Consider the following 18,235-nt stretch of genomic DNA (forward strand, 5'->3'; position numbering starts at 1 on the left):
TTGTATAGCACCAAATCACAATACAAATCACTTTACAAAACAACCCCCCCAAAAAAAACATTATATGTTCCAAGATACCAGCTTGGTTTTGCTTCATCTGAATAAACCTCCCCATTTTCACCTCTTCCCCAAGTTTATATCATATAAAAGAGAAATTTCAAGGAAAATAATAAACTGTCAGAATGTTTAAAGTGTTTGTGTTTCCTTCTGTTTTAGATCATGCTCATGTCTGTGGGGGCAGAAAGCAGCAGAGCAGAAAGAACGGTGGGAGAGAGTCAGCCACAACTGGGTATTAAATGCTTGATTTTTCTGTGAAGCCAGTCATGTAAAAACAGTATTTGCATATGTATGTGTCACTTCACAAAGGAGTGATTATATAATTTGAAAATAACAGATCAAATAAATAAACTTATATTTAGGTTTCCAATCTGAGTATTAGGTTCTGACTTGGATTACTGTAGAAACTATGTAATTCATGTAAATGTAACAAGCCATTTTATTTATTTATATATATATTTTATTTGGGATTATGTTTAGTAAGACACATAAGGTAAAGAACATATCAGTTTGCTTTGACACTTGCTGGTAAGTGGATCTCTAGTCTCTAGACAGAAAAGAAGTCTTTTATCTTGCTTAATTGTATATTCTCAACTTTCTCTTCAGAAAAAAAACATCTGATTTCAAAATTTAGACTATTATTTGCGTACATTGTGTCTCTTGAAAAGCATCCTGAAATTGTTGTCTGTAATGTTCTGCATAGTCCGATGATTGTTATGTTTGGTAGGTGTCAGTTGTGCCCCTTGTCGTCAGCAGTTTGAAAGTCCATTTTTGCTGCTGGGAAGAGTGGTCATGCAGCAGAGCTATGTATGTGCTCTCATTGCCATGATGGTAAGTGTTTGAATGAATGATGATTTTATGCAGTTATAAAATGACATCAACCCGCTGTAGTTTACTGTGTAGCCTATCTACTCAGTTACTGCAGCTCAACCTGACTTAGTTATTATCACAATGTGATGTTGGCCCTTTTAGTTACTATGAAACTATAGCAAACAAGAACAACACCATAATAAGAATCATACAAGCTGGATTTGTTCCTGCTTTTGTTATTTAGGTTTGGAGCATCACATACCACAGCTGGCTAACCTTTGTACTGCTGCTGTGGGCTTGTCTCATCTGGATTCTGCGTGCAAGGTACTGTTACTTTATGTAACTGACACAACAAATCAGCCTGATTAGCTTTGACTGTGACAGTTTTTAACTGATCCTTAGTGGGTGGGTTATTCATTCCTTCTGATATTGCATTTGTTTTAGTTATTGATTCAAATCAGTCATGTAGTTGTGTAGATTTCTTACTTTTCAGTCTTTAGACCTGTGTTGAACTAACTGTATGTTTTCGCAGACAACAGGCAGCCACACTGTGCTCTCCATTCATCCTGCTCTATGGCCTAGCTTTGTGCTGTCTGCAGTATGTTTGGGCCATGGAACTTCAGCCCGAACTACCCACCACTGTAGGACATATGAGCCTCAGACAACTTGGCCTAGACAGAGCCCAGTACCCTTGTCTAAGACTGGGAGCTATGGTAAGAGGAGTCCAGAGATAATGATTTTATGATAATGACTGTTGGATGCTGAAGCTTGTTCATGACACTGAATGTTACAAACCAGATCTACTAGGCTTCATCTCTTGACGCAGTACAGTGAGGCATGAGCTGGTACAGTATGTGTTTTGCTAAAAAAATATCAGGAGATGTGTGCCAGATTACATGCCATATCACATTACATATTCTTTCAAACAGTGCCAGCACTATTCATGGAATAGAATAAACAAATCCACCCTATAATTTCACATTTGAAGTAAAACAGTAAAACAAGTGAATATTTCAAATTCAGTCACTGATCTTTTTGTATTGCTGTATTTGCATTGTTCTATTTAACTCATCTTGTACAGTATCCATCCATCCATCCATCCATCCATCCATCCATCCATCCATTATCTATACTTGCTTATTCCTTAACCAGGGTCACTGGGATCTGCTGAAGCCTATCCCAGCTCTCTTTGGGGCTGCCTTTTGGGGAAGGCAGGGGTACACCCTGGACAGGTCACCGGCTCTTGTATAGTATACACCAGTTTAAAACAGAAATACTATACACTGCAGTTCACCAGCAGCACAATCTGCAATCTCCAAAATGATCATGCAGTTGAATCAACAGCTCTAAAACAGTCTGAACACAACCTTCATCAAGGAGTAGTAGTAGCTAGGTGTACCTAACGAACTGGCAAATGAGAGTCTGTAACTTTGGTACCTGCGGAGACAGGGCTCAAAAGTTTTGCTCAACAACATTCCAAGTTTTGCGGTAGAAAACATTTCCAGATTGTCATTTCCAGACATCTGAAATACATGTCTTAGACAGCCAAGTGTAGTAGTTCATTTAACTCAACTCTGACATGGCTTGGCCTCTTTTATAAACTCAGTAAATTAAAAATAACTGCAGTAATGCTGGGTTAGGGTTTGTTCCTCCTAAAGGTAATTTACAGTTTAGTAATAAGTTAAATAAATATTCCAAAAATGTGTATTTTAAACAGCAGAGTCATCTATCTATTTTTGTTTTCTTTGTCCCTGTCTTTTTCCAGCTTCTGTTCACTTTAACTTTCTGGCTGTTGGTGCGTCAGTCAGTGAAGGAAAACTTCTGCAGGAAGAGGAAAATGGCTGCTCCACTACAGGAAGTCACTACAGGAGGTTAGACACCTTTTATAACCCCCCCCCCCCCCCCCCACACACACACACACACACACACACACGCACACACACTTACTCAGATAATATTACAAACAGAAAGCAAAAACTGTGCAGCACTGCTCCATGATACTTAGATACACATGCACAGCATGGATGCACACTTTATGGTGGTTATTTGAGTTATCAAATTGTCCAAAACATACATCTTGTGATTCACAGAAGGGTGGGACTGTTATTTGTTTGGTGGGGCCATGTTACAACTAGAAGCTCTGCTTGCTCCAGGGCTGGGCTGTGAAGCAAATTTGGTATAGTGGCCAAATCCTGTTACTACAACTTCCACACATTACACACATTGGCCCAAATACATTTTTGTAATAGGCAATCACTGGAAATAGAGGAGCTGCAAAACACTAAATACATTTGCAAACCAAGTGAAATCATTATTATCAATTTTTCAATGATTTAGCACACAGTGTCAGTTGACTGCACTGATGTGCATCATATATGGTCTCAAAATCAAAAATATGCAGATCATCTGGATAATTTAATAGGATTGGACTGCATACTACATTGTAATTCTGTATCTAGTTCTTCTTAACGGCTGTGGTTTACAGCCTGTACCATTTCTAAAAAAAAATACAAGGGAACGTTAGACAAATTACATCATATGCATAATATCAAGTAAATCAATATGGTGAAATGGCATATTTCCTCAATAAGTGTTCCTCTCCTTTCTTTCTAACCTCTTATCCTTGTCAGAAGAAGGGATTGGTAATGAATCAGTGCTTAAGATTTTGGGAGGCATGGTGATGAGCTGCTATGCCAAATATTGGATCTATGTGTGTGGAGGAATGTTCATCATGGTATCCTTTGCTGGAAAACTTGTTGGATACAAGATCATCTACATGCTGCTGTTCCTGCTCTGCCTCTGTCTCTATCAAGTAGGACCTGTTGTAGATATTTACACAGTCCATTTCCAAGCTTATTTCAGCAATATCTTAAGAGCAAACTGATCTACAGTAAAGAACAAACTGATCATGTCTTTCAGGTGTACTACTCTTTATGGAGACGTCTGTTGAAGCTCTTTTGGTGGCTTGTTGTAGCCTACACCATGCTGGTGCTGATCTCAATCTACACTTACCAGTTTGAAGACTTCCCTGGATACTGGAGAAACTTTACTGGTTTAACAGAAGAACAGTATGTTCATTTAGAAAAGCTTGAGACTTGAGTCTTTCTCTCAGTTTTAGCTGTATGCCACTTCACTTGCAGTCTATAAAAATGAAAAATTCTTTATTCTTTAAACATTACCTATGCCTAATGGACTATTTTAACTGTATTTGAGTCTATACACCTTCAAGTGTGTTCTTATAAATAAACTGCTGCTCCCTATTAAACCCTTCCACTCTGTGAACAGCATGCACATTTTCATCACTACCTGGATCTAGATTTGTTGTGTGGTAATTAAACTGTGAAAAAGCATTAAGATACATGTAAAACTGAAATTCCCACCTGTCATCCTCAGGCTTGCAGCAATTGGTTTGGAAACGTTTGCTCTCTCCGAACTCTTCACCAGTATCCTGATTCCTGGCTTCTTCCTACTGGCCTGTATTCTGCAGCTGCACTACTTCCACAAACCGTTCATGAGGATCACTGACTTGGAGCATGTTACACCGATAGACAAGTAACACAGTCTCCATACTACACAAATACTTCAAGTTTCAAGTGGAGTTTATTGTCATTTCAGCCATATACAAGTACATAGTGAAACGAAAACGTTTCTCCAGGTTGCTACATAAGACGACACATAACAACACAGAGCCACATAAATATGCATAATGTGCACAAGTGCAAACGTGCAGACAGCACAAGACAGTACAATGACTGCTGGGATAGATAATTGGCACAATAAGTCCCAATGCAGCACCGACCAGTACACAACTTTGTTTAAAAGTGAACCTAGTGACAATAGTGCAAAGTGTACAAGAGTACAATGCAAGCAGCTGAAATAGTGTAAACATAAGTGTAAATATAAGAGTAGCAGCCTATGTACAGTATAATATAATGAGTATTAGTAGCAGCATAAACATGTGCAAAAACAGTGGCCTAAATAAGCCCTACATTTTCCTTGCTAAGGCAATATTTACATAAACACTGTGATTTACCTAATCAGAGGATGAAGAATTCAGTCTGTTGGGTTAAATATTCTGGGAAATATTTGAATTGTGCAACTTTACAAATTTTGCATTTAATTTTAAAAACTGTACCCTCTGCTTACAATCAAAAATGAATATTTATGTTTAAACCTCTGTTTTGTGGTGGTATTTTCCAGTACAATATTTTCCTCCTGTGCAAGAACTAATGAACGTATCTGCCTCCAGGAAAAAGCCCAGTGAAACATCTGAAGGGACTGGCTCTGGTAATATAGAGGTGAACTTTGAAGAAGAAGGCCTGGCAGCTGACACTGATGAGGAATCTGAGGAAGAAGGTAAACAGCAACAGTGGTAGTTTATATTAATTGCCTGTCACATGGATCATACACCTGTATTTCTACGAAGTTACTTGTCCACACTACATCCAAGAGACCTGAGCACCTCTTTTATGCTCCATGTCCGCTGTTTTTCTCATTTGGCTTAGGGAGTACAAACTTCAGATGAAAACTATTTTATAAATGTAATATTTACACAAGTTTTCTGTTTGTCTGATTTTTGCTTTTTAATGGTCTTTCTGAGCACACTCAAAATCACAAGCATTTCCTGAATTCTCAAGGACTGCTCTCAGTTGATTTCTCTTCTGTTTCTCCAGCCATCACATCATCCTCTCCCCCTTCTCATTTAGTGGAACTGATGCCCAGTAAATGGGGTCTGGTGATGGACAGATTGCTGGTTCTCTCTAAAAGGTTCTCTGACAGTCTCACCAAAGTTCAAGTGTTTCTCTGGAGGCTTCTGGAGCTCCACATCCTCAAGATGGTGGCCTTCTTCTCCGTGTGGGTTGCACTTGAAGAGGTGAAGCCAATGGGGAATATTGGGAGTGTTGTATGTGTGTGTAAAAGGAATGAGACAAAGAATCAAACTGCACAGCAAATAAGATATTATGTTTCCCATATTTTCCCATTTCTGGATTTGTCCGTAGCCGTCTTTGATGAATCTGGTCCTGGTGGTGTTGTGGTCTCTGGCGATGCCCTATGGGCGCTTCAGGCCTATGGCTTCCTGTCTTTCTACAGTCTGGGTGTGTGTTATCATCGTGTGTAAGATGCTGTACCAGCTCAGTGTTGTCAACCCTGTTGAGTACTCCAGTAACTGCAGCCTGGTAAGATACACACATACTGTACCAAACAGATCTGTTATGGTATGTTTTAATCATTAGTGCAAACACACAGTTATGGTGGATGACGGGAAAAAAAGAAATGCAAGATCCTACATCATCTGGACTGTTACAATGTCAAGTGTAGTTCCTGGCTAGTTGACTAGTAACTAATTTCATGTTTAGCAATACCACACTGTAAAAACGGTAAAGCTCTGTCTTCATGTGTCTCACAGAAACCTCTGTTTTGTAATTCAATTCCATTGTGCTCATGCAGCTTGTAGTGTTTCTGTATTTGGTTGTGTTTGTGATTCTAGAGTATGTCACTAGCCTCACATATGCACAACATTAAAAGACAAAATCTTTGTAAGGACAATAATGTGGCATATTGGAACTTTGTGCTCAATATGTTCAAGGCCTCAATTTTTTTGCTGTGAAACTAAGAGCTGTATGTAAATATGCATTCAAGGTAGCTGGGAAGACTGAGCTGCACACTAATCTTGTTAGTCTAACCTGTGTCTGCAGTTAAAGTTGTTGCTTAACACTCATGCTAAACCAGAGGAATATTTCTTCCCGAAGATGGAAATTCTGATGTGCCTCTCAGATAAACCTACTGGCAATTCATGGTATTACTCTACCAGGAGGAAACAGTACATCTAGACAAAGCTTGTAAGGTTCAAAACTCTTATTGTTGCAGGTAGATGGATGCAAAAAGCACAAGGCAAACACATGGCCAAAACTACAGACAAAAGTCAGTAACAAGTTAAGAAAAATCACAGTGAAAGTACAGAAGTTAGGCAGGGTATTGCTCTAGGGCAGGGTTTGACAGAATGAACAGTGACAAAGGCAAGAGGTTGACTAAGTAACTTGTTATGTTTTGGTGTTAATAAATTAGTTTAGGACCCAAGGTTGCAGATACAGTACAGGGATACTTGATTAAACAGGAAACAAAAACTCACTGACCTTTAAGAATGTTTGAAAGGATTAATGTGAGGCATGTATTTCTTCAGTTAAAGTGTTTGTCTTATATACTATATGTTTCTAGGTTATCTGTGACTATATCACATCAATAAATCTTCCATAACACACCAGAGGATAAAAATGGATAACCTCCGATGAGCGTACGTATGAATCTGCTTTTTCCCCCTTTTTCCTCACAGCCTCTATCAAATGAAACCAACTTGTTACCAGAAGAGATGATGAACTCCTCCCTGTATAAGGAGCCCGTGGACCCAGCCAAATGGTTTGGTATCAGGAAGGATGTCACTATACTGGGATACAGCAAGGTATATTCAATATAGGCAAAAGTTTTTTTCCTAAGGAAAAAGTTCAGATGATCAAGCTGAATGGCATGTCACATCAGCAGGCGCTCTATTTCCAACAGATCTGGTTTTGGTAGACCAAGTCTGAGATACCTGCCCCTTCCACACTGCCACCAAAATATAGTCAAATTGTTTTCTCCATGACTATGAGGTACTCCATAGAAATAGGGTAGTTAGCATTCTCAGATTATTGTAGCTAGCTTAATCATTGTTAGAAAACTAGCTTCACTACTACACAATATGAGAAGAAACAGAATACAAATACCTTCAGGCATTTTATACAGATACAAACCTCAAGTCAAGTGAAGCCAAACTCATACAATGAATGTGAGGTACACAGCAGCACTATGGTTCCCTCCTCAAACCCACTAGTACATTACTTGTACTCACTTTCATAAAGACATTATGGACAGCATAGACAGCATAAACTAAAACTGAGACGTAAAAACTGCAACTAGACCAAACTCACCCCTCAAAATGTTGAGCAGTCAAGTGATGCATATCCCACCATAACGTATCCCTTCATGACAATTGTTTTTCACTGTTCTTTTTCCTATAAAGGCTTCAACTTCTTCTTGGTGCCTTATTAAAATACAGTAGTTTGCAAGTAAAGTCATTTTTGTTGTGGAAATTCGGAGAAACTTTGATATTCTATGGAAAATCAGAAATTAACTGAGACTTAATGTCTTTTGAATATTTTATTGTCTTTGTAAAGAGGTCACCATCATGACAGAGTGCTAAAGCCATCTGCTGCAGTATTACTATTTATAAGTGGGTTTTTATATGTTTTTCCTGTGTCTTTAGTCTTCCCAGTTGTTTATTTAATACTAAGCCTCAGTTATTACTTTTAAAGCACTTATTAAGAACAACAATATGAACATGCTGGTGTCAACACCTGAGATTTCTGCTGTCCTTCCAAACACAATACAATTCTGTTATGTTGCCAAATGCCCCAAAGTTGGTCAACTGTTGGAGGTCAGAGTGTGGGTACGCTCAATCAGCCCTCATTCCTCACAGTTTAGACACTTGGCTTGGGCAGGATGTTCTTGCTTCATCCATTTGCTGTTGGAGCTGATAGCTTTGTGTCGCCACCTGCTCTTGTTGGTCAGCATGGGGTGCTGAACCCCATCTACAGGTACAGTAGCTGGCATGTACCCAGGTGACTCTCAGACAACTTTACTGAGATATGGGTGACAGGGATTGGACCGTTCCCACCATCTGGACTTCCTGTGTTTCCTTCTGAGGTCTCTGATCACCATGTGGTCACCTGGTTTGAGGTCATGCAGCTGATGATCTGGTGGTGTGGGTAGAATGTCTATGACCTACTTATAAATACGAGACAAAACGGAAGACAAGGTTTTGCTATATCTAACACTGAATCTTCATTGATGTGGTAGTTTTAACTGCCTGTTTACAGGCCCACTTCCCATTTCAGATGGTCTTCCAAAAATGATCTGAACCAGATTTAAATTAGATCGTCCATGTTCTCATACACATGTACATTATTGGCAAAACCTTCATTCAAGGAAGACCAGTTCATCACAACATTTGACCAGTTTAGTTTTTAGTGTGGCATTTTCTCAATGTCCACCGCAACCCCACCTGCTGGACGGTAGGAGCAGTCTCAAATCGATACATTAAGAGGTGGTAAATTTAATTACAAATAATGTACTATTGTTACTGCTGGTCGTAGTCAGAATACTCTGCTGTTAGATGACATTTGTCAATAAACACTGTTGCACTGTCAAGTTTGTGGTGAGAAAGGAAAGGAAAATTTAAATGGAAAGGAAATTTAGGCAAACAGGATGTTCCATCAGATTCTTTCTAACATCATCTGTGTGGATACAGTCATATTTCTTCCAAAGTTACTTCTCTTCAGTTGAGGCAAACTGCTGCATGAGAGGTTGGCAGAGGTGTGTGTCTGTAGCTGTGTGTGTTCATGTATGATACCCCCTGTTCTGTTGCTGCTCCCTGTTTTGCAGCTAACTCTGCTCTTGAATTTCCTATAGAGACTGGGTCAGAGCTGTTAGCAAAGGCTTGACATAGAGACAGTAATAGCTTCTGGTAACAGAACAGCATTAAGCAACTGAGCCACTTTAAAACCATGTGAAACTGGTTTAACATCAGATTCCAATTTCTGTGCGGGAGTTATTTTTCTGTAGTTACTCATTTGGATAGCCTGCAACCGATAGAAGGAATGCATGTATAAATATTTATCTTAAAGTTTGATTTTAAAATGTTCTGTGTTACGATGATGTACCAAAATCATGTGTGATATGTATGACACCTAAAACATATCAAGAGTTTGTATAATGAAGACAGATTTACTTTCAACCAATTTGCTTCTGTGAGTACCACTAACTGTTGCCTGTGGAGAGTAGTGTGATGGTAGAGACCAGAAATCAGTGTTTCATGTGGTGTAACAACAGCATAGCTAGTGTGGTTTCTACCAGTGGCTGGACTGTGTAATGCTGATCCATCTAAAAAGAATGAGATTAGGGTAAGTTAGTGTTTCACAAAGGTCAGTTCAGAAAAAACAAAATTCATCCAGAACTGCAACACAAGTGTGCTCATCTCCATCTCCTGGACTTGGCAAACTATTTAGTAGGATTAAACACATTAGATGACATATATGGCATCTCCAATAAAACAATTATATCCAGGCCATTGAGCAGTGACGAGATGTGATGTTTTCTGCTTCAGGAGGATCAATGAGACTGTATGTGAATCTAAAAGAGTTAAATCTAAATAACCAATAATGCCTCTGGGTACCATAACAGCTTTCTCTGTTGCTGTAACTGCACAAATTACAATTTAGATAGACTGCCTATGCCTCTGCCTTATGCAGCAAGATATGTTGATAATGTGACTGTCAAGTTTTTTTCTAAGTGCATCAATATACACTGTAGGAAACTCACAGTAGCCTGGAGTAGATAAAACACAACACATTACCCTTTCCACTGCAAGTGGTGCAAACCAAAATTGAATGGATAGATAGACTGGAACATTAGCCTGATATGGTGGAGGTGGTGACGTAGTAGAGTCAGCCTGATATGGTGGAGGTGGTGACGTAGTAGAGTCAGCCTGATATGGTGGAGGTGGTGACGTAGTAGAGTCAGCCTGATATGGTGGAGGTGGTGACGTAGTAGAGTCAGCCTGATATGATGGAGGTGGTGACGTAGTAGAGTCAGCCTGATATGATGGAGGTGGTGACGTAGTAGAGTTAGTCTGATATGATGGAGGTGGTGACGTAGTAGAGTCAGCCTGATATGATGGAGGTGGTGATGTAGTAGAGTCAGCCTGATATGATGGAGGTGGTGACGTAGTAGAGTCAGCCTGATATGATGGAGGTGGTGATGTAGTAGAGTCAGCCTGATATGATGGAGGTGGTGACGTAGTAGAGTCAGCCTGATATGATGGAGGTGATGACATAATAGAAACAGCCTGATATGGTGGAGGTGGTGACGTAGTAGAGTCAGCCTGATATGATGGAGGTGGTGACGTAGTAGAGTTAGTCTGATATGATGGAGGTGGTGACGTAGTAGAGTCAGCCTGATATGATGGAGGTGATGACATAATAGAAACAGCCTGATATGGTGGAGGTGGTGACGTAGTAGAGTCAGCCTGATATGATGGAGGTGATGACATAATAGAAACAGCCTGATATGGTGGAGGTGGTGACGTAGTAGAGTCAGCCTGATATGATGGAGGTGGTGACGTAGTAGAGTCAGCCTGATATGATGGAGGTGATGACATAATAGAAACAGCCTGATATGGTGGAGGTGGTGATGTAGTAGAGTCAGCCTGATATGATGGAGGTGGTGACGTAGTAGAGTCAGCCTGATATGATGGAGGTGGTGATGTAGTAAAGTTAGTCTGATATGATGGAGGTGGTGAAGTAGTAGAGTCAGCCTGATATGATGGAGGTGGTGATGTGGTAAAGTTAGTCTGATATGATGGAGGTGGTGAAGTAGTAGAGTCAGCCTGATATGATGGAGGTGATGACATAATAGAAACAGCCTGATATGGTGGAGGTGGTGACGTAGTAGAGTCAGCCTGATATGATGGAGGTGGTGACGTAGTAGAGTCAGCCTGATATGATGGAGGTGGTGACGTAGTAGAGTCAGCCTGATATGATGGAGGTGGTGACGTAGTAGAGTTAGTCTGATATGATGGAGGTGGTGACGTAGTAGAGTCAGCCTGATATGATGGAGGTGGTGACGTAGTAGAGTTAGTCTGATATGATGGAGGTGGTGACGTAGTAGAGTCAGCCTGATATGATGGAGGTGATGACATAATAGAAACAGCCTGATATGGTGGAGGTGGTGACATAGTGGAGTGAGCCTTATATTGTACTGGAGGGGCTGCTGCTACTGCTGCTGGAGCTGCTAGGGCTGGAGGGGCACAGTTGAGGTTGAGGTCCACTCTCAGACACTGAATTGCTTTGCAATTGCTTTCCATTTCTGCAGATAATTTTTTGACCATTTCTTTTTCCTACTAATTTCCTTTGACTTGTCATCGATCATACACAAACACTGATAATGCATGAAGCAGCTGATTGAACTGCACCCTCTCGGTGCTGAAAGAACCCTCTTAGGGAAAGATAAGATAAGATAATAAGAACTTTATTAATCCCAGCAGGAGGGAAATTCACTTGTTATGACAGCTCACAGAGATAACAAAGTGCAAAGGCAGAAAAACAAGTGTTCATGCAGAAATATCAAAAAGTGTGCAAATTAAAGTATTTACCAAAGTGTATAACAGAAGCAAAAGTGTGTAATGTGACAAAGTTAAGATTAGCAATACAGACTATAGTTTATACATGTTTACAAAGCAGTGGCAGGGATGATTATCTTTCACAGTCCCGTTGAGGCACAGAAGGATGAATGGAGTACAACTAAACTGGAGTTGTACAGTCCTATGACTGTTGGAATGCATGACCTGCGGTAGCGCTCCTTCCTACACTGTGGGTGTATCAGTCTGCCACTGAACGAGCTGCTCAGCGCCTCCATCGTCTGGTACAGCGGGTGAGTGGTGTTGTCCATGATAGCTAACATCCTCCTCTCACCCACCTCCTCCACGGAGGCCAGCGGACATCCCAGGACAGAGCTAGCCCTACTGACCAGCTTGTTCAGTCTCTTCCAAATTCCAAATTCTTTTACCCACAAATGTAAAAGAGTTACAGCTTCATCTTCATAATTAGTTTTCAACTCATCTGAGTTCTTGTTCCTTGGTTTGTTTCCCATTTTTTTCTTCTAAGAGTACAAGGTCCCTTTCTACTCTTTAAGACATCAGCATCACCGTGAATGCAGTTTGTTTCCACTATAACAATTGGTTATTGGTTAAAAACAGCAATAAGCTTGAGGGGCTTCTAACTATAAGTCTTAAGGACAACCCAATCCTTTTTCTTTTTTCTCTTTAAGCTCGTTTTGTCTGAATACTCCTTGCACTCAGCCCAACACCAGTACAGCAGTAAATATCTGTGAGGAGTTAGACCTTTTCTTTTTTCACTTTCTCTCTTTTCTTTTAAAAGGACCTAATCCATTTCTCTGTTCCCAGAACACTTTGTACCACCAGCCCCTGTACTGCTGCAGTGGTACATGTGTTTACAGTATCCACTTGACCTAGTTTACTCTGCCTTGTAATGACTTGTCTCAGGAATTTTCACTTTGCCTATATTTTTATGGCCTTTATTCTATTTTTTCCTTTTTATGTTGTATGTACTTTTAGGTATATTTTCACAATATTATTGCTGCTCTTCTGTGATTGCTATACTCCTTTCACCAAAGAAATGTTTGGAAGATTTGGAATTGGTAAAGAATAGAAATGTCAGTCGCCTCTCTCTCTAATGTTACGAGGTAGGGACTGGAACAATTTCTTCCAGGATGATCAGTCACTGTCTGTCTCAGGTCCTGATCCAAACAGCCAAGGAAGTCATTTTTGACACCAAATGTTCAGAAACTTCAATATTCTATGCAGAATCTGAATTGAAATGAGACTCAAATGTCTTTTAGGTATTTCACTGTCTTTGTAAAGAGGTCACTGTCATGACAGCAGTCTGCCGGAGACTGAAGAAACAAAGGGCACAATGAGTTTAATACAGTATTATCAGGATGGATAAAGAAGCTGTTGGACCCAGTATTTGTCCCTAGCAGGGAACAAACTGATTGAGTTGAGGCTTTCTAGACAGAAATGCAAAATAAGAACAAACACAACAATAATTTGTGCTAAGGACATCTCCATAAAGTCCATAAAACAAATATTCCACTACATTATCAATTAGCTTGGTCTAGTGATGTAGCTGTTTGCCCCAGCACATGGTGATACTGTGAGTGGTTGCAGAAATAAATATTACAGAAGCAGAGAAGAGTAAAATTTTGTCGCTATTATGTGGATAGTGGTGGAGCCTCCTTCTTCTAGTTTTACTGTTATGTGGTCAGATAATCAGTCAGCCAGTAAAATGTTTATGTTTCTCAGGCCAATTGACACAGTAACTGTTCATCTCACTGAGCAGACAGACTTCTGTTTTATCTGATGTCAGTCCACACTGACGCTGAGACACAGGCAGGAGACAGATGTCACCCTTAACCCCTGTGTTTTTTAGTCTTGATGTCTATGTTTCCTCTGGTGCATTTAGTCAATTTCTTATAAACAGCTCATATGCTGTCTTATATGTCGCGCCTGCTGATTCAGGACAGTGCTTGGCTATTTAAAGGGTCAATGAATTCATCTAATAACTCAACTAGAGTCATTTAATGAGTGTGAACGTTATTGTTTTATGTTTTACAGAACCATTTAATCGTGCTGATGTTGTTAGTGTTTGAGGCAACAGTGTATCGTCACCAGACTCACCACTACCGTCAACTTCAAAGATCTCCCCCCACAATCCCCGCTCTGTTCCCGGCTGCCACCAGGGACACTCTAGACCAGGGCCTCATACCCTGCTTCAAGTACCTGCTTAACTATACCTTCTACAAGTTTGGATTAGAGGTATTACTAGTTTCCTGAAACAGAGCTTACTGGATCACAGAATAACAAAGACAAAAGTTATAACATTCTTACCTGTTTATGTTACATTTTACTCTCCAAAATTCTAATCTCATTTTTCACAAGATTTGTTTCCTGATGACGGTTAATGTGATTGGCCAACGGATGAACTTCTTGGTGATAATCCATGGCTGCTGGTTGGTAGCCATCTTAGTGAGAAGGCGGAGAGCAGCTATCGCCAGGATCTGGCCCAGATATTGTCTCTTCCTGTCTATTTTCATGATCTACCAGTATCTACTGTGTGTGGGCATACCACCTGCTCTGTGTATAGGTGAGTCTTGATATGGAGTTAAATTAGACTTTCTGTAGTACTGCATTGCTACTGAAACTTATACTATTGTGTAAGGAACACTTGTACTTACTTGTTTTGTATGTATTTTCTCACTGAAGGGGATTTTAATGTGTTTTTCTGAATAGCTAAAATATCATACTGAGATTTTCTGTCCTATTGTGGTGGTTACTTACTGTTCAGTACTGGTCACACAGTTACAGTAAATCATCTCATATACAATGTATATTATGCAAGCAAACTTTAGATTATGCCCTATGTGGCATCACAGAACACTGCTGAAGGTAAACTACTGTAGACCTAAGTATTTGTGAAAACAAATACTCACAGTACGGTGGATTAGTGGTTAGCACTGTAGCCTCACAGCAAGAAGGACCCTGGTTTGTAACCCAGCAGGGGGCTTTCTGTGTGGAGTTTGCATGTTCTCCCTGTGCTTGTGTGGGTTTTCTCCAGGTACTCTGGTTTCCTCCCACAGTCCAAAAACATGTATGTCAGGTTGATCGGTGACTCTAAATTGCCCATAGGAGTGAGTGTGAGTGTGTGAGGTTGTTTGTCTCTATGTGGCCCTGTGATGGACTGGTGACCTGTCCAGGGTGTACCCCTGCCTTTCACCCAAAGAGAGCTGGGATAGGCTCCAGCAGATCCCTGTGACCCTGGTTAGGAATAAACGGGCATAGATAATGGATGGATGGATGTTAAATGTGTAAATAGCGTACCTGTTTCTGCCTGCCTACTCTACACTTACCTTACTATATTTACTTTGTGCTGTTGTCTTGCAGACTACCCATGGCGGTGGAACACTCCAGTGCTGATGAACTCTGCTCTCATTAAATGGATTTATCTGCCTGATTTCTATACTGTGCCAAACTCCAAAAACCTCATAGGTCAGTTTGTGAGCATACTATATCCATGCATCTGTATGTTGGTGCCAATGTCCAGCCATATCAATAAAACAAATATTTGTCAGATTGTCACCATCGAATTGCAGGGTATATTGTGCAAATTCTCAGACAGGGGCACTATAAGAAAGATAATTTCCATTTGACCACACTTTAGAAAAAAGCCTGGATGCATTCGGATCTGTGCACATTTGATGCTGTATACTGTTTAAACAAAACACTCCTGCAGTATTTACTGTTGTCATAATAATCAGCATAGTGTATATTTTCACAGTCATGTTATATGCAGTCACTCTCTTTAACAGAAATACTCTTTGCAATCACTACAGCTGAATTAATTCTAGTATAACATAACTATTGTTATTGTGTTTAGGCTTGTGATTTTAATGCTGATGATTATGATGTATTATGCTGTTACATGTGCACACAGCGGACTTTGTGCTGCTGATGTGTGCATCCCAGCAGTGGAAGGTGTTTGAGTGTGAGCACACAGAGGAGTGGATGGTTCTGGCAGGAGAAAACACAGATGATCCTGAACCAATGGAAGGCCGACTGTTTAACCCTGCACCTAACTTCATTAACTGCAGGTAAACACAGCATATGTCTGTCATTCGCCGTGACAACCTGCCATTTGTCTGCTCTACTGTTGTCGCCACTTTCTATGGACTGTTCCCCTGGTTCAGGGAGACAAATCATTTGACCATAGTGAGTGTTCAGGAAGAGAAAAAAATTATAAACAACATACACATACCTTTTTGATAAATAATCCATTAAATTTAGCTTTTTAAACATTTTGAACAAGACAATAGAATGATTGGTATATTTTAAATAAAAAGTACTGTATATAATGCATACACAAGTTTAAAAATTCTGTTAGACAGTTCAATATTTGTTTTCATGTACATATTGAAATATATTTGACAAGAGCTGATAATATTGTCAATTCATTTTTGTTCTGCTTTCATGTTGTAGCTGCTGAATAGCACTAGTGCATAGCATAGTGTAAAACGTGGCATGAAGAGTAGTTAAATAGGTATTTAAAAGTTGTCCACTCTCCCTATCTTACTCAATTCTAACAGTAAACAATCCTTTGTCTAGAATGAAAAAAATAACTATACAATGTGTGAATGTTATTTATTTTTTTCCCTGTCCTTCACCAGGAGTTACCTGGACATGGCTAAAGTTTTGGTGTTTCGTCATCTCTTTTGGTTTGTGCTGTCAGTGGTGTTCATCACCGGGGCCACCAGGATCTCTGTGTTTGGATTGGGCTATCTGCTTGCATGCTTTTTTTTCCTGCTGTTTGGGACAAGGTTATTGGTCAAACCATCCAGGACCCGCCTCACCATGTGGGACTGTCTCATTATCTATAATGTGGCAGTCATTATATCAAAGAATATGTTATCAGTAAGTTCATGATTTGGACCTAGTTTGCAGCATTTTAAGTTTTCTATGGTCCTACAGCGTTTGTCTTGGTAATCAGTTGTAGTAACATATTACTAAAAAAGTCAACATACAGTTGCAGCTACAGGAAACTACACTACAACATCAGATTGTGCTCTAACATACTCAGAAAATCTAGGGCTGCAATAACAGGTGGCAGTAGTTTTTGGTTGGCACCTCTAAACCCATCTGCTGTTTTGTGATTATTCTGTGCAAAGAAAAGCAATAAAAATCCATTTATGAAATATATATAAAATTACATAAAGTAACAAATTTTTAATCAATATAAAATTTTAATTATATTTGATTTTTAGCATTGAAATATCAAGAGACACCTTATTCTCCATTAGGGAATGTGTTTGTTTCAATAAAAATCTGCACACTGAACTGAAACTGAAAAAACTCTGCCCTGACCTGGAAACACTGTATACAGTACACAGTTGTGTATATCCCTGTATGTGTGTTTCAGATCCTGGCCTGTGTGTTTGTGTTTGAGATGCAAAACGGCTTCTGTTGGGTGATTCAGCTGTTCAGCTTGGTTTGCACAGTCAAAGGATACTATGATCGTAAGTACTTAATGCACAAAAATAACCATTCTGTTCTATACTGTATGTTTTTAAAGGTTAGTTTATGAAGGACAAATGATTTGGTATTAAACCAAAATTGAAATTAAAAAATTGAACCCCTTTTTTTCCGATTAAGAACCATGGCCTCGGACATGGAGCAGATCGGCCCATAAAACTCTTAGCAGCCTATAATTTTTTCCTGCCTAATTAGTGGACGGCGCTGTGGTCTTTGCGGCTGTGTGATTGTATTTGTCAAAATAAAAAATCAGTGTAGGATTTTTTTTTTCCCAGACAGTGATGCTTTTAATCAACAGCCCCCTACCTATTATTATATGGCTTTAGTGCTTTTATGGAATAGGAGTTGTGTACATATTCACAGGCATGCAAAGATGGGTAGTATTTTGATCGTATTGTAGCAATCCGACAGGCCTACCTGACTAGACTGCAGCTAGCTAGCTAAGGAGACACACACTACTTCTTTGTCTTTCATGAGTATACATGTCCCATACACCGCACATCCCCGTATACTTATTTATTAGTTGCACAATACAGCATAACAACTCTCTCTCTCTAGAGGCACACATCATCAGGGAGGTCTCTCCTACAACAATCCTCCACACTTACGTTGCCACTA

General features: G+C 39.7%; 1 protein-coding gene across 4 annotated transcripts in view; it reads left to right on the forward strand.

Annotated features, from left to right (window-relative positions):
- The window catches only part of piezo1 (piezo type mechanosensitive ion channel component 1 (Er blood group)), a 79,988-nt gene that overhangs the window by 38,372 nt on the left and 23,381 nt on the right, over positions 1–18,235 (forward strand). For 2 of the 4 annotated variants that reach the window (XM_026308594.2, XM_026308596.2), the window contains exons 9-26: positions 217–289; positions 785–888; positions 1,112–1,191; positions 1,400–1,580; positions 2,633–2,738; positions 3,498–3,679; positions 3,787–3,935; positions 4,261–4,419; positions 5,117–5,223; positions 5,541–5,740; positions 5,868–6,044; positions 7,199–7,324; positions 14,150–14,350; positions 14,474–14,678; positions 15,476–15,580; positions 16,026–16,182; positions 16,756–16,999; positions 17,505–17,601. In XM_026308594.2, coding sequence (XP_026164379.1) covers positions 217–289; positions 785–888; positions 1,112–1,191; positions 1,400–1,580; positions 2,633–2,738; positions 3,498–3,679; positions 3,787–3,935; positions 4,261–4,419; positions 5,117–5,223; positions 5,541–5,740; positions 5,868–6,044; positions 7,199–7,324; positions 14,150–14,350; positions 14,474–14,678; positions 15,476–15,580; positions 16,026–16,182; positions 16,756–16,999; positions 17,505–17,601 — 2,653 coding nt within the window. The remainder of the gene's footprint in view (positions 1–216; positions 290–784; positions 889–1,111; positions 1,192–1,399; positions 1,581–2,632; positions 2,739–3,497; positions 3,680–3,786; positions 3,936–4,260; positions 4,420–5,116; positions 5,224–5,540; positions 5,741–5,867; positions 6,045–7,198; positions 7,325–14,149; positions 14,351–14,473; positions 14,679–15,475; positions 15,581–16,025; positions 16,183–16,755; positions 17,000–17,504; positions 17,602–18,235) is intronic. The other 2 variants (XM_026308597.2, XM_026308595.2) reach the window with 2 other exon arrangements.

The sequence above is a fragment of the Mastacembelus armatus genome, chromosome 15 (genome assembly GCF_900324485.2).
Source record: "Mastacembelus armatus chromosome 15, fMasArm1.2, whole genome shotgun sequence".
Taxonomy (NCBI): Eukaryota; Metazoa; Chordata; class Actinopteri; order Synbranchiformes; family Mastacembelidae; genus Mastacembelus; species Mastacembelus armatus.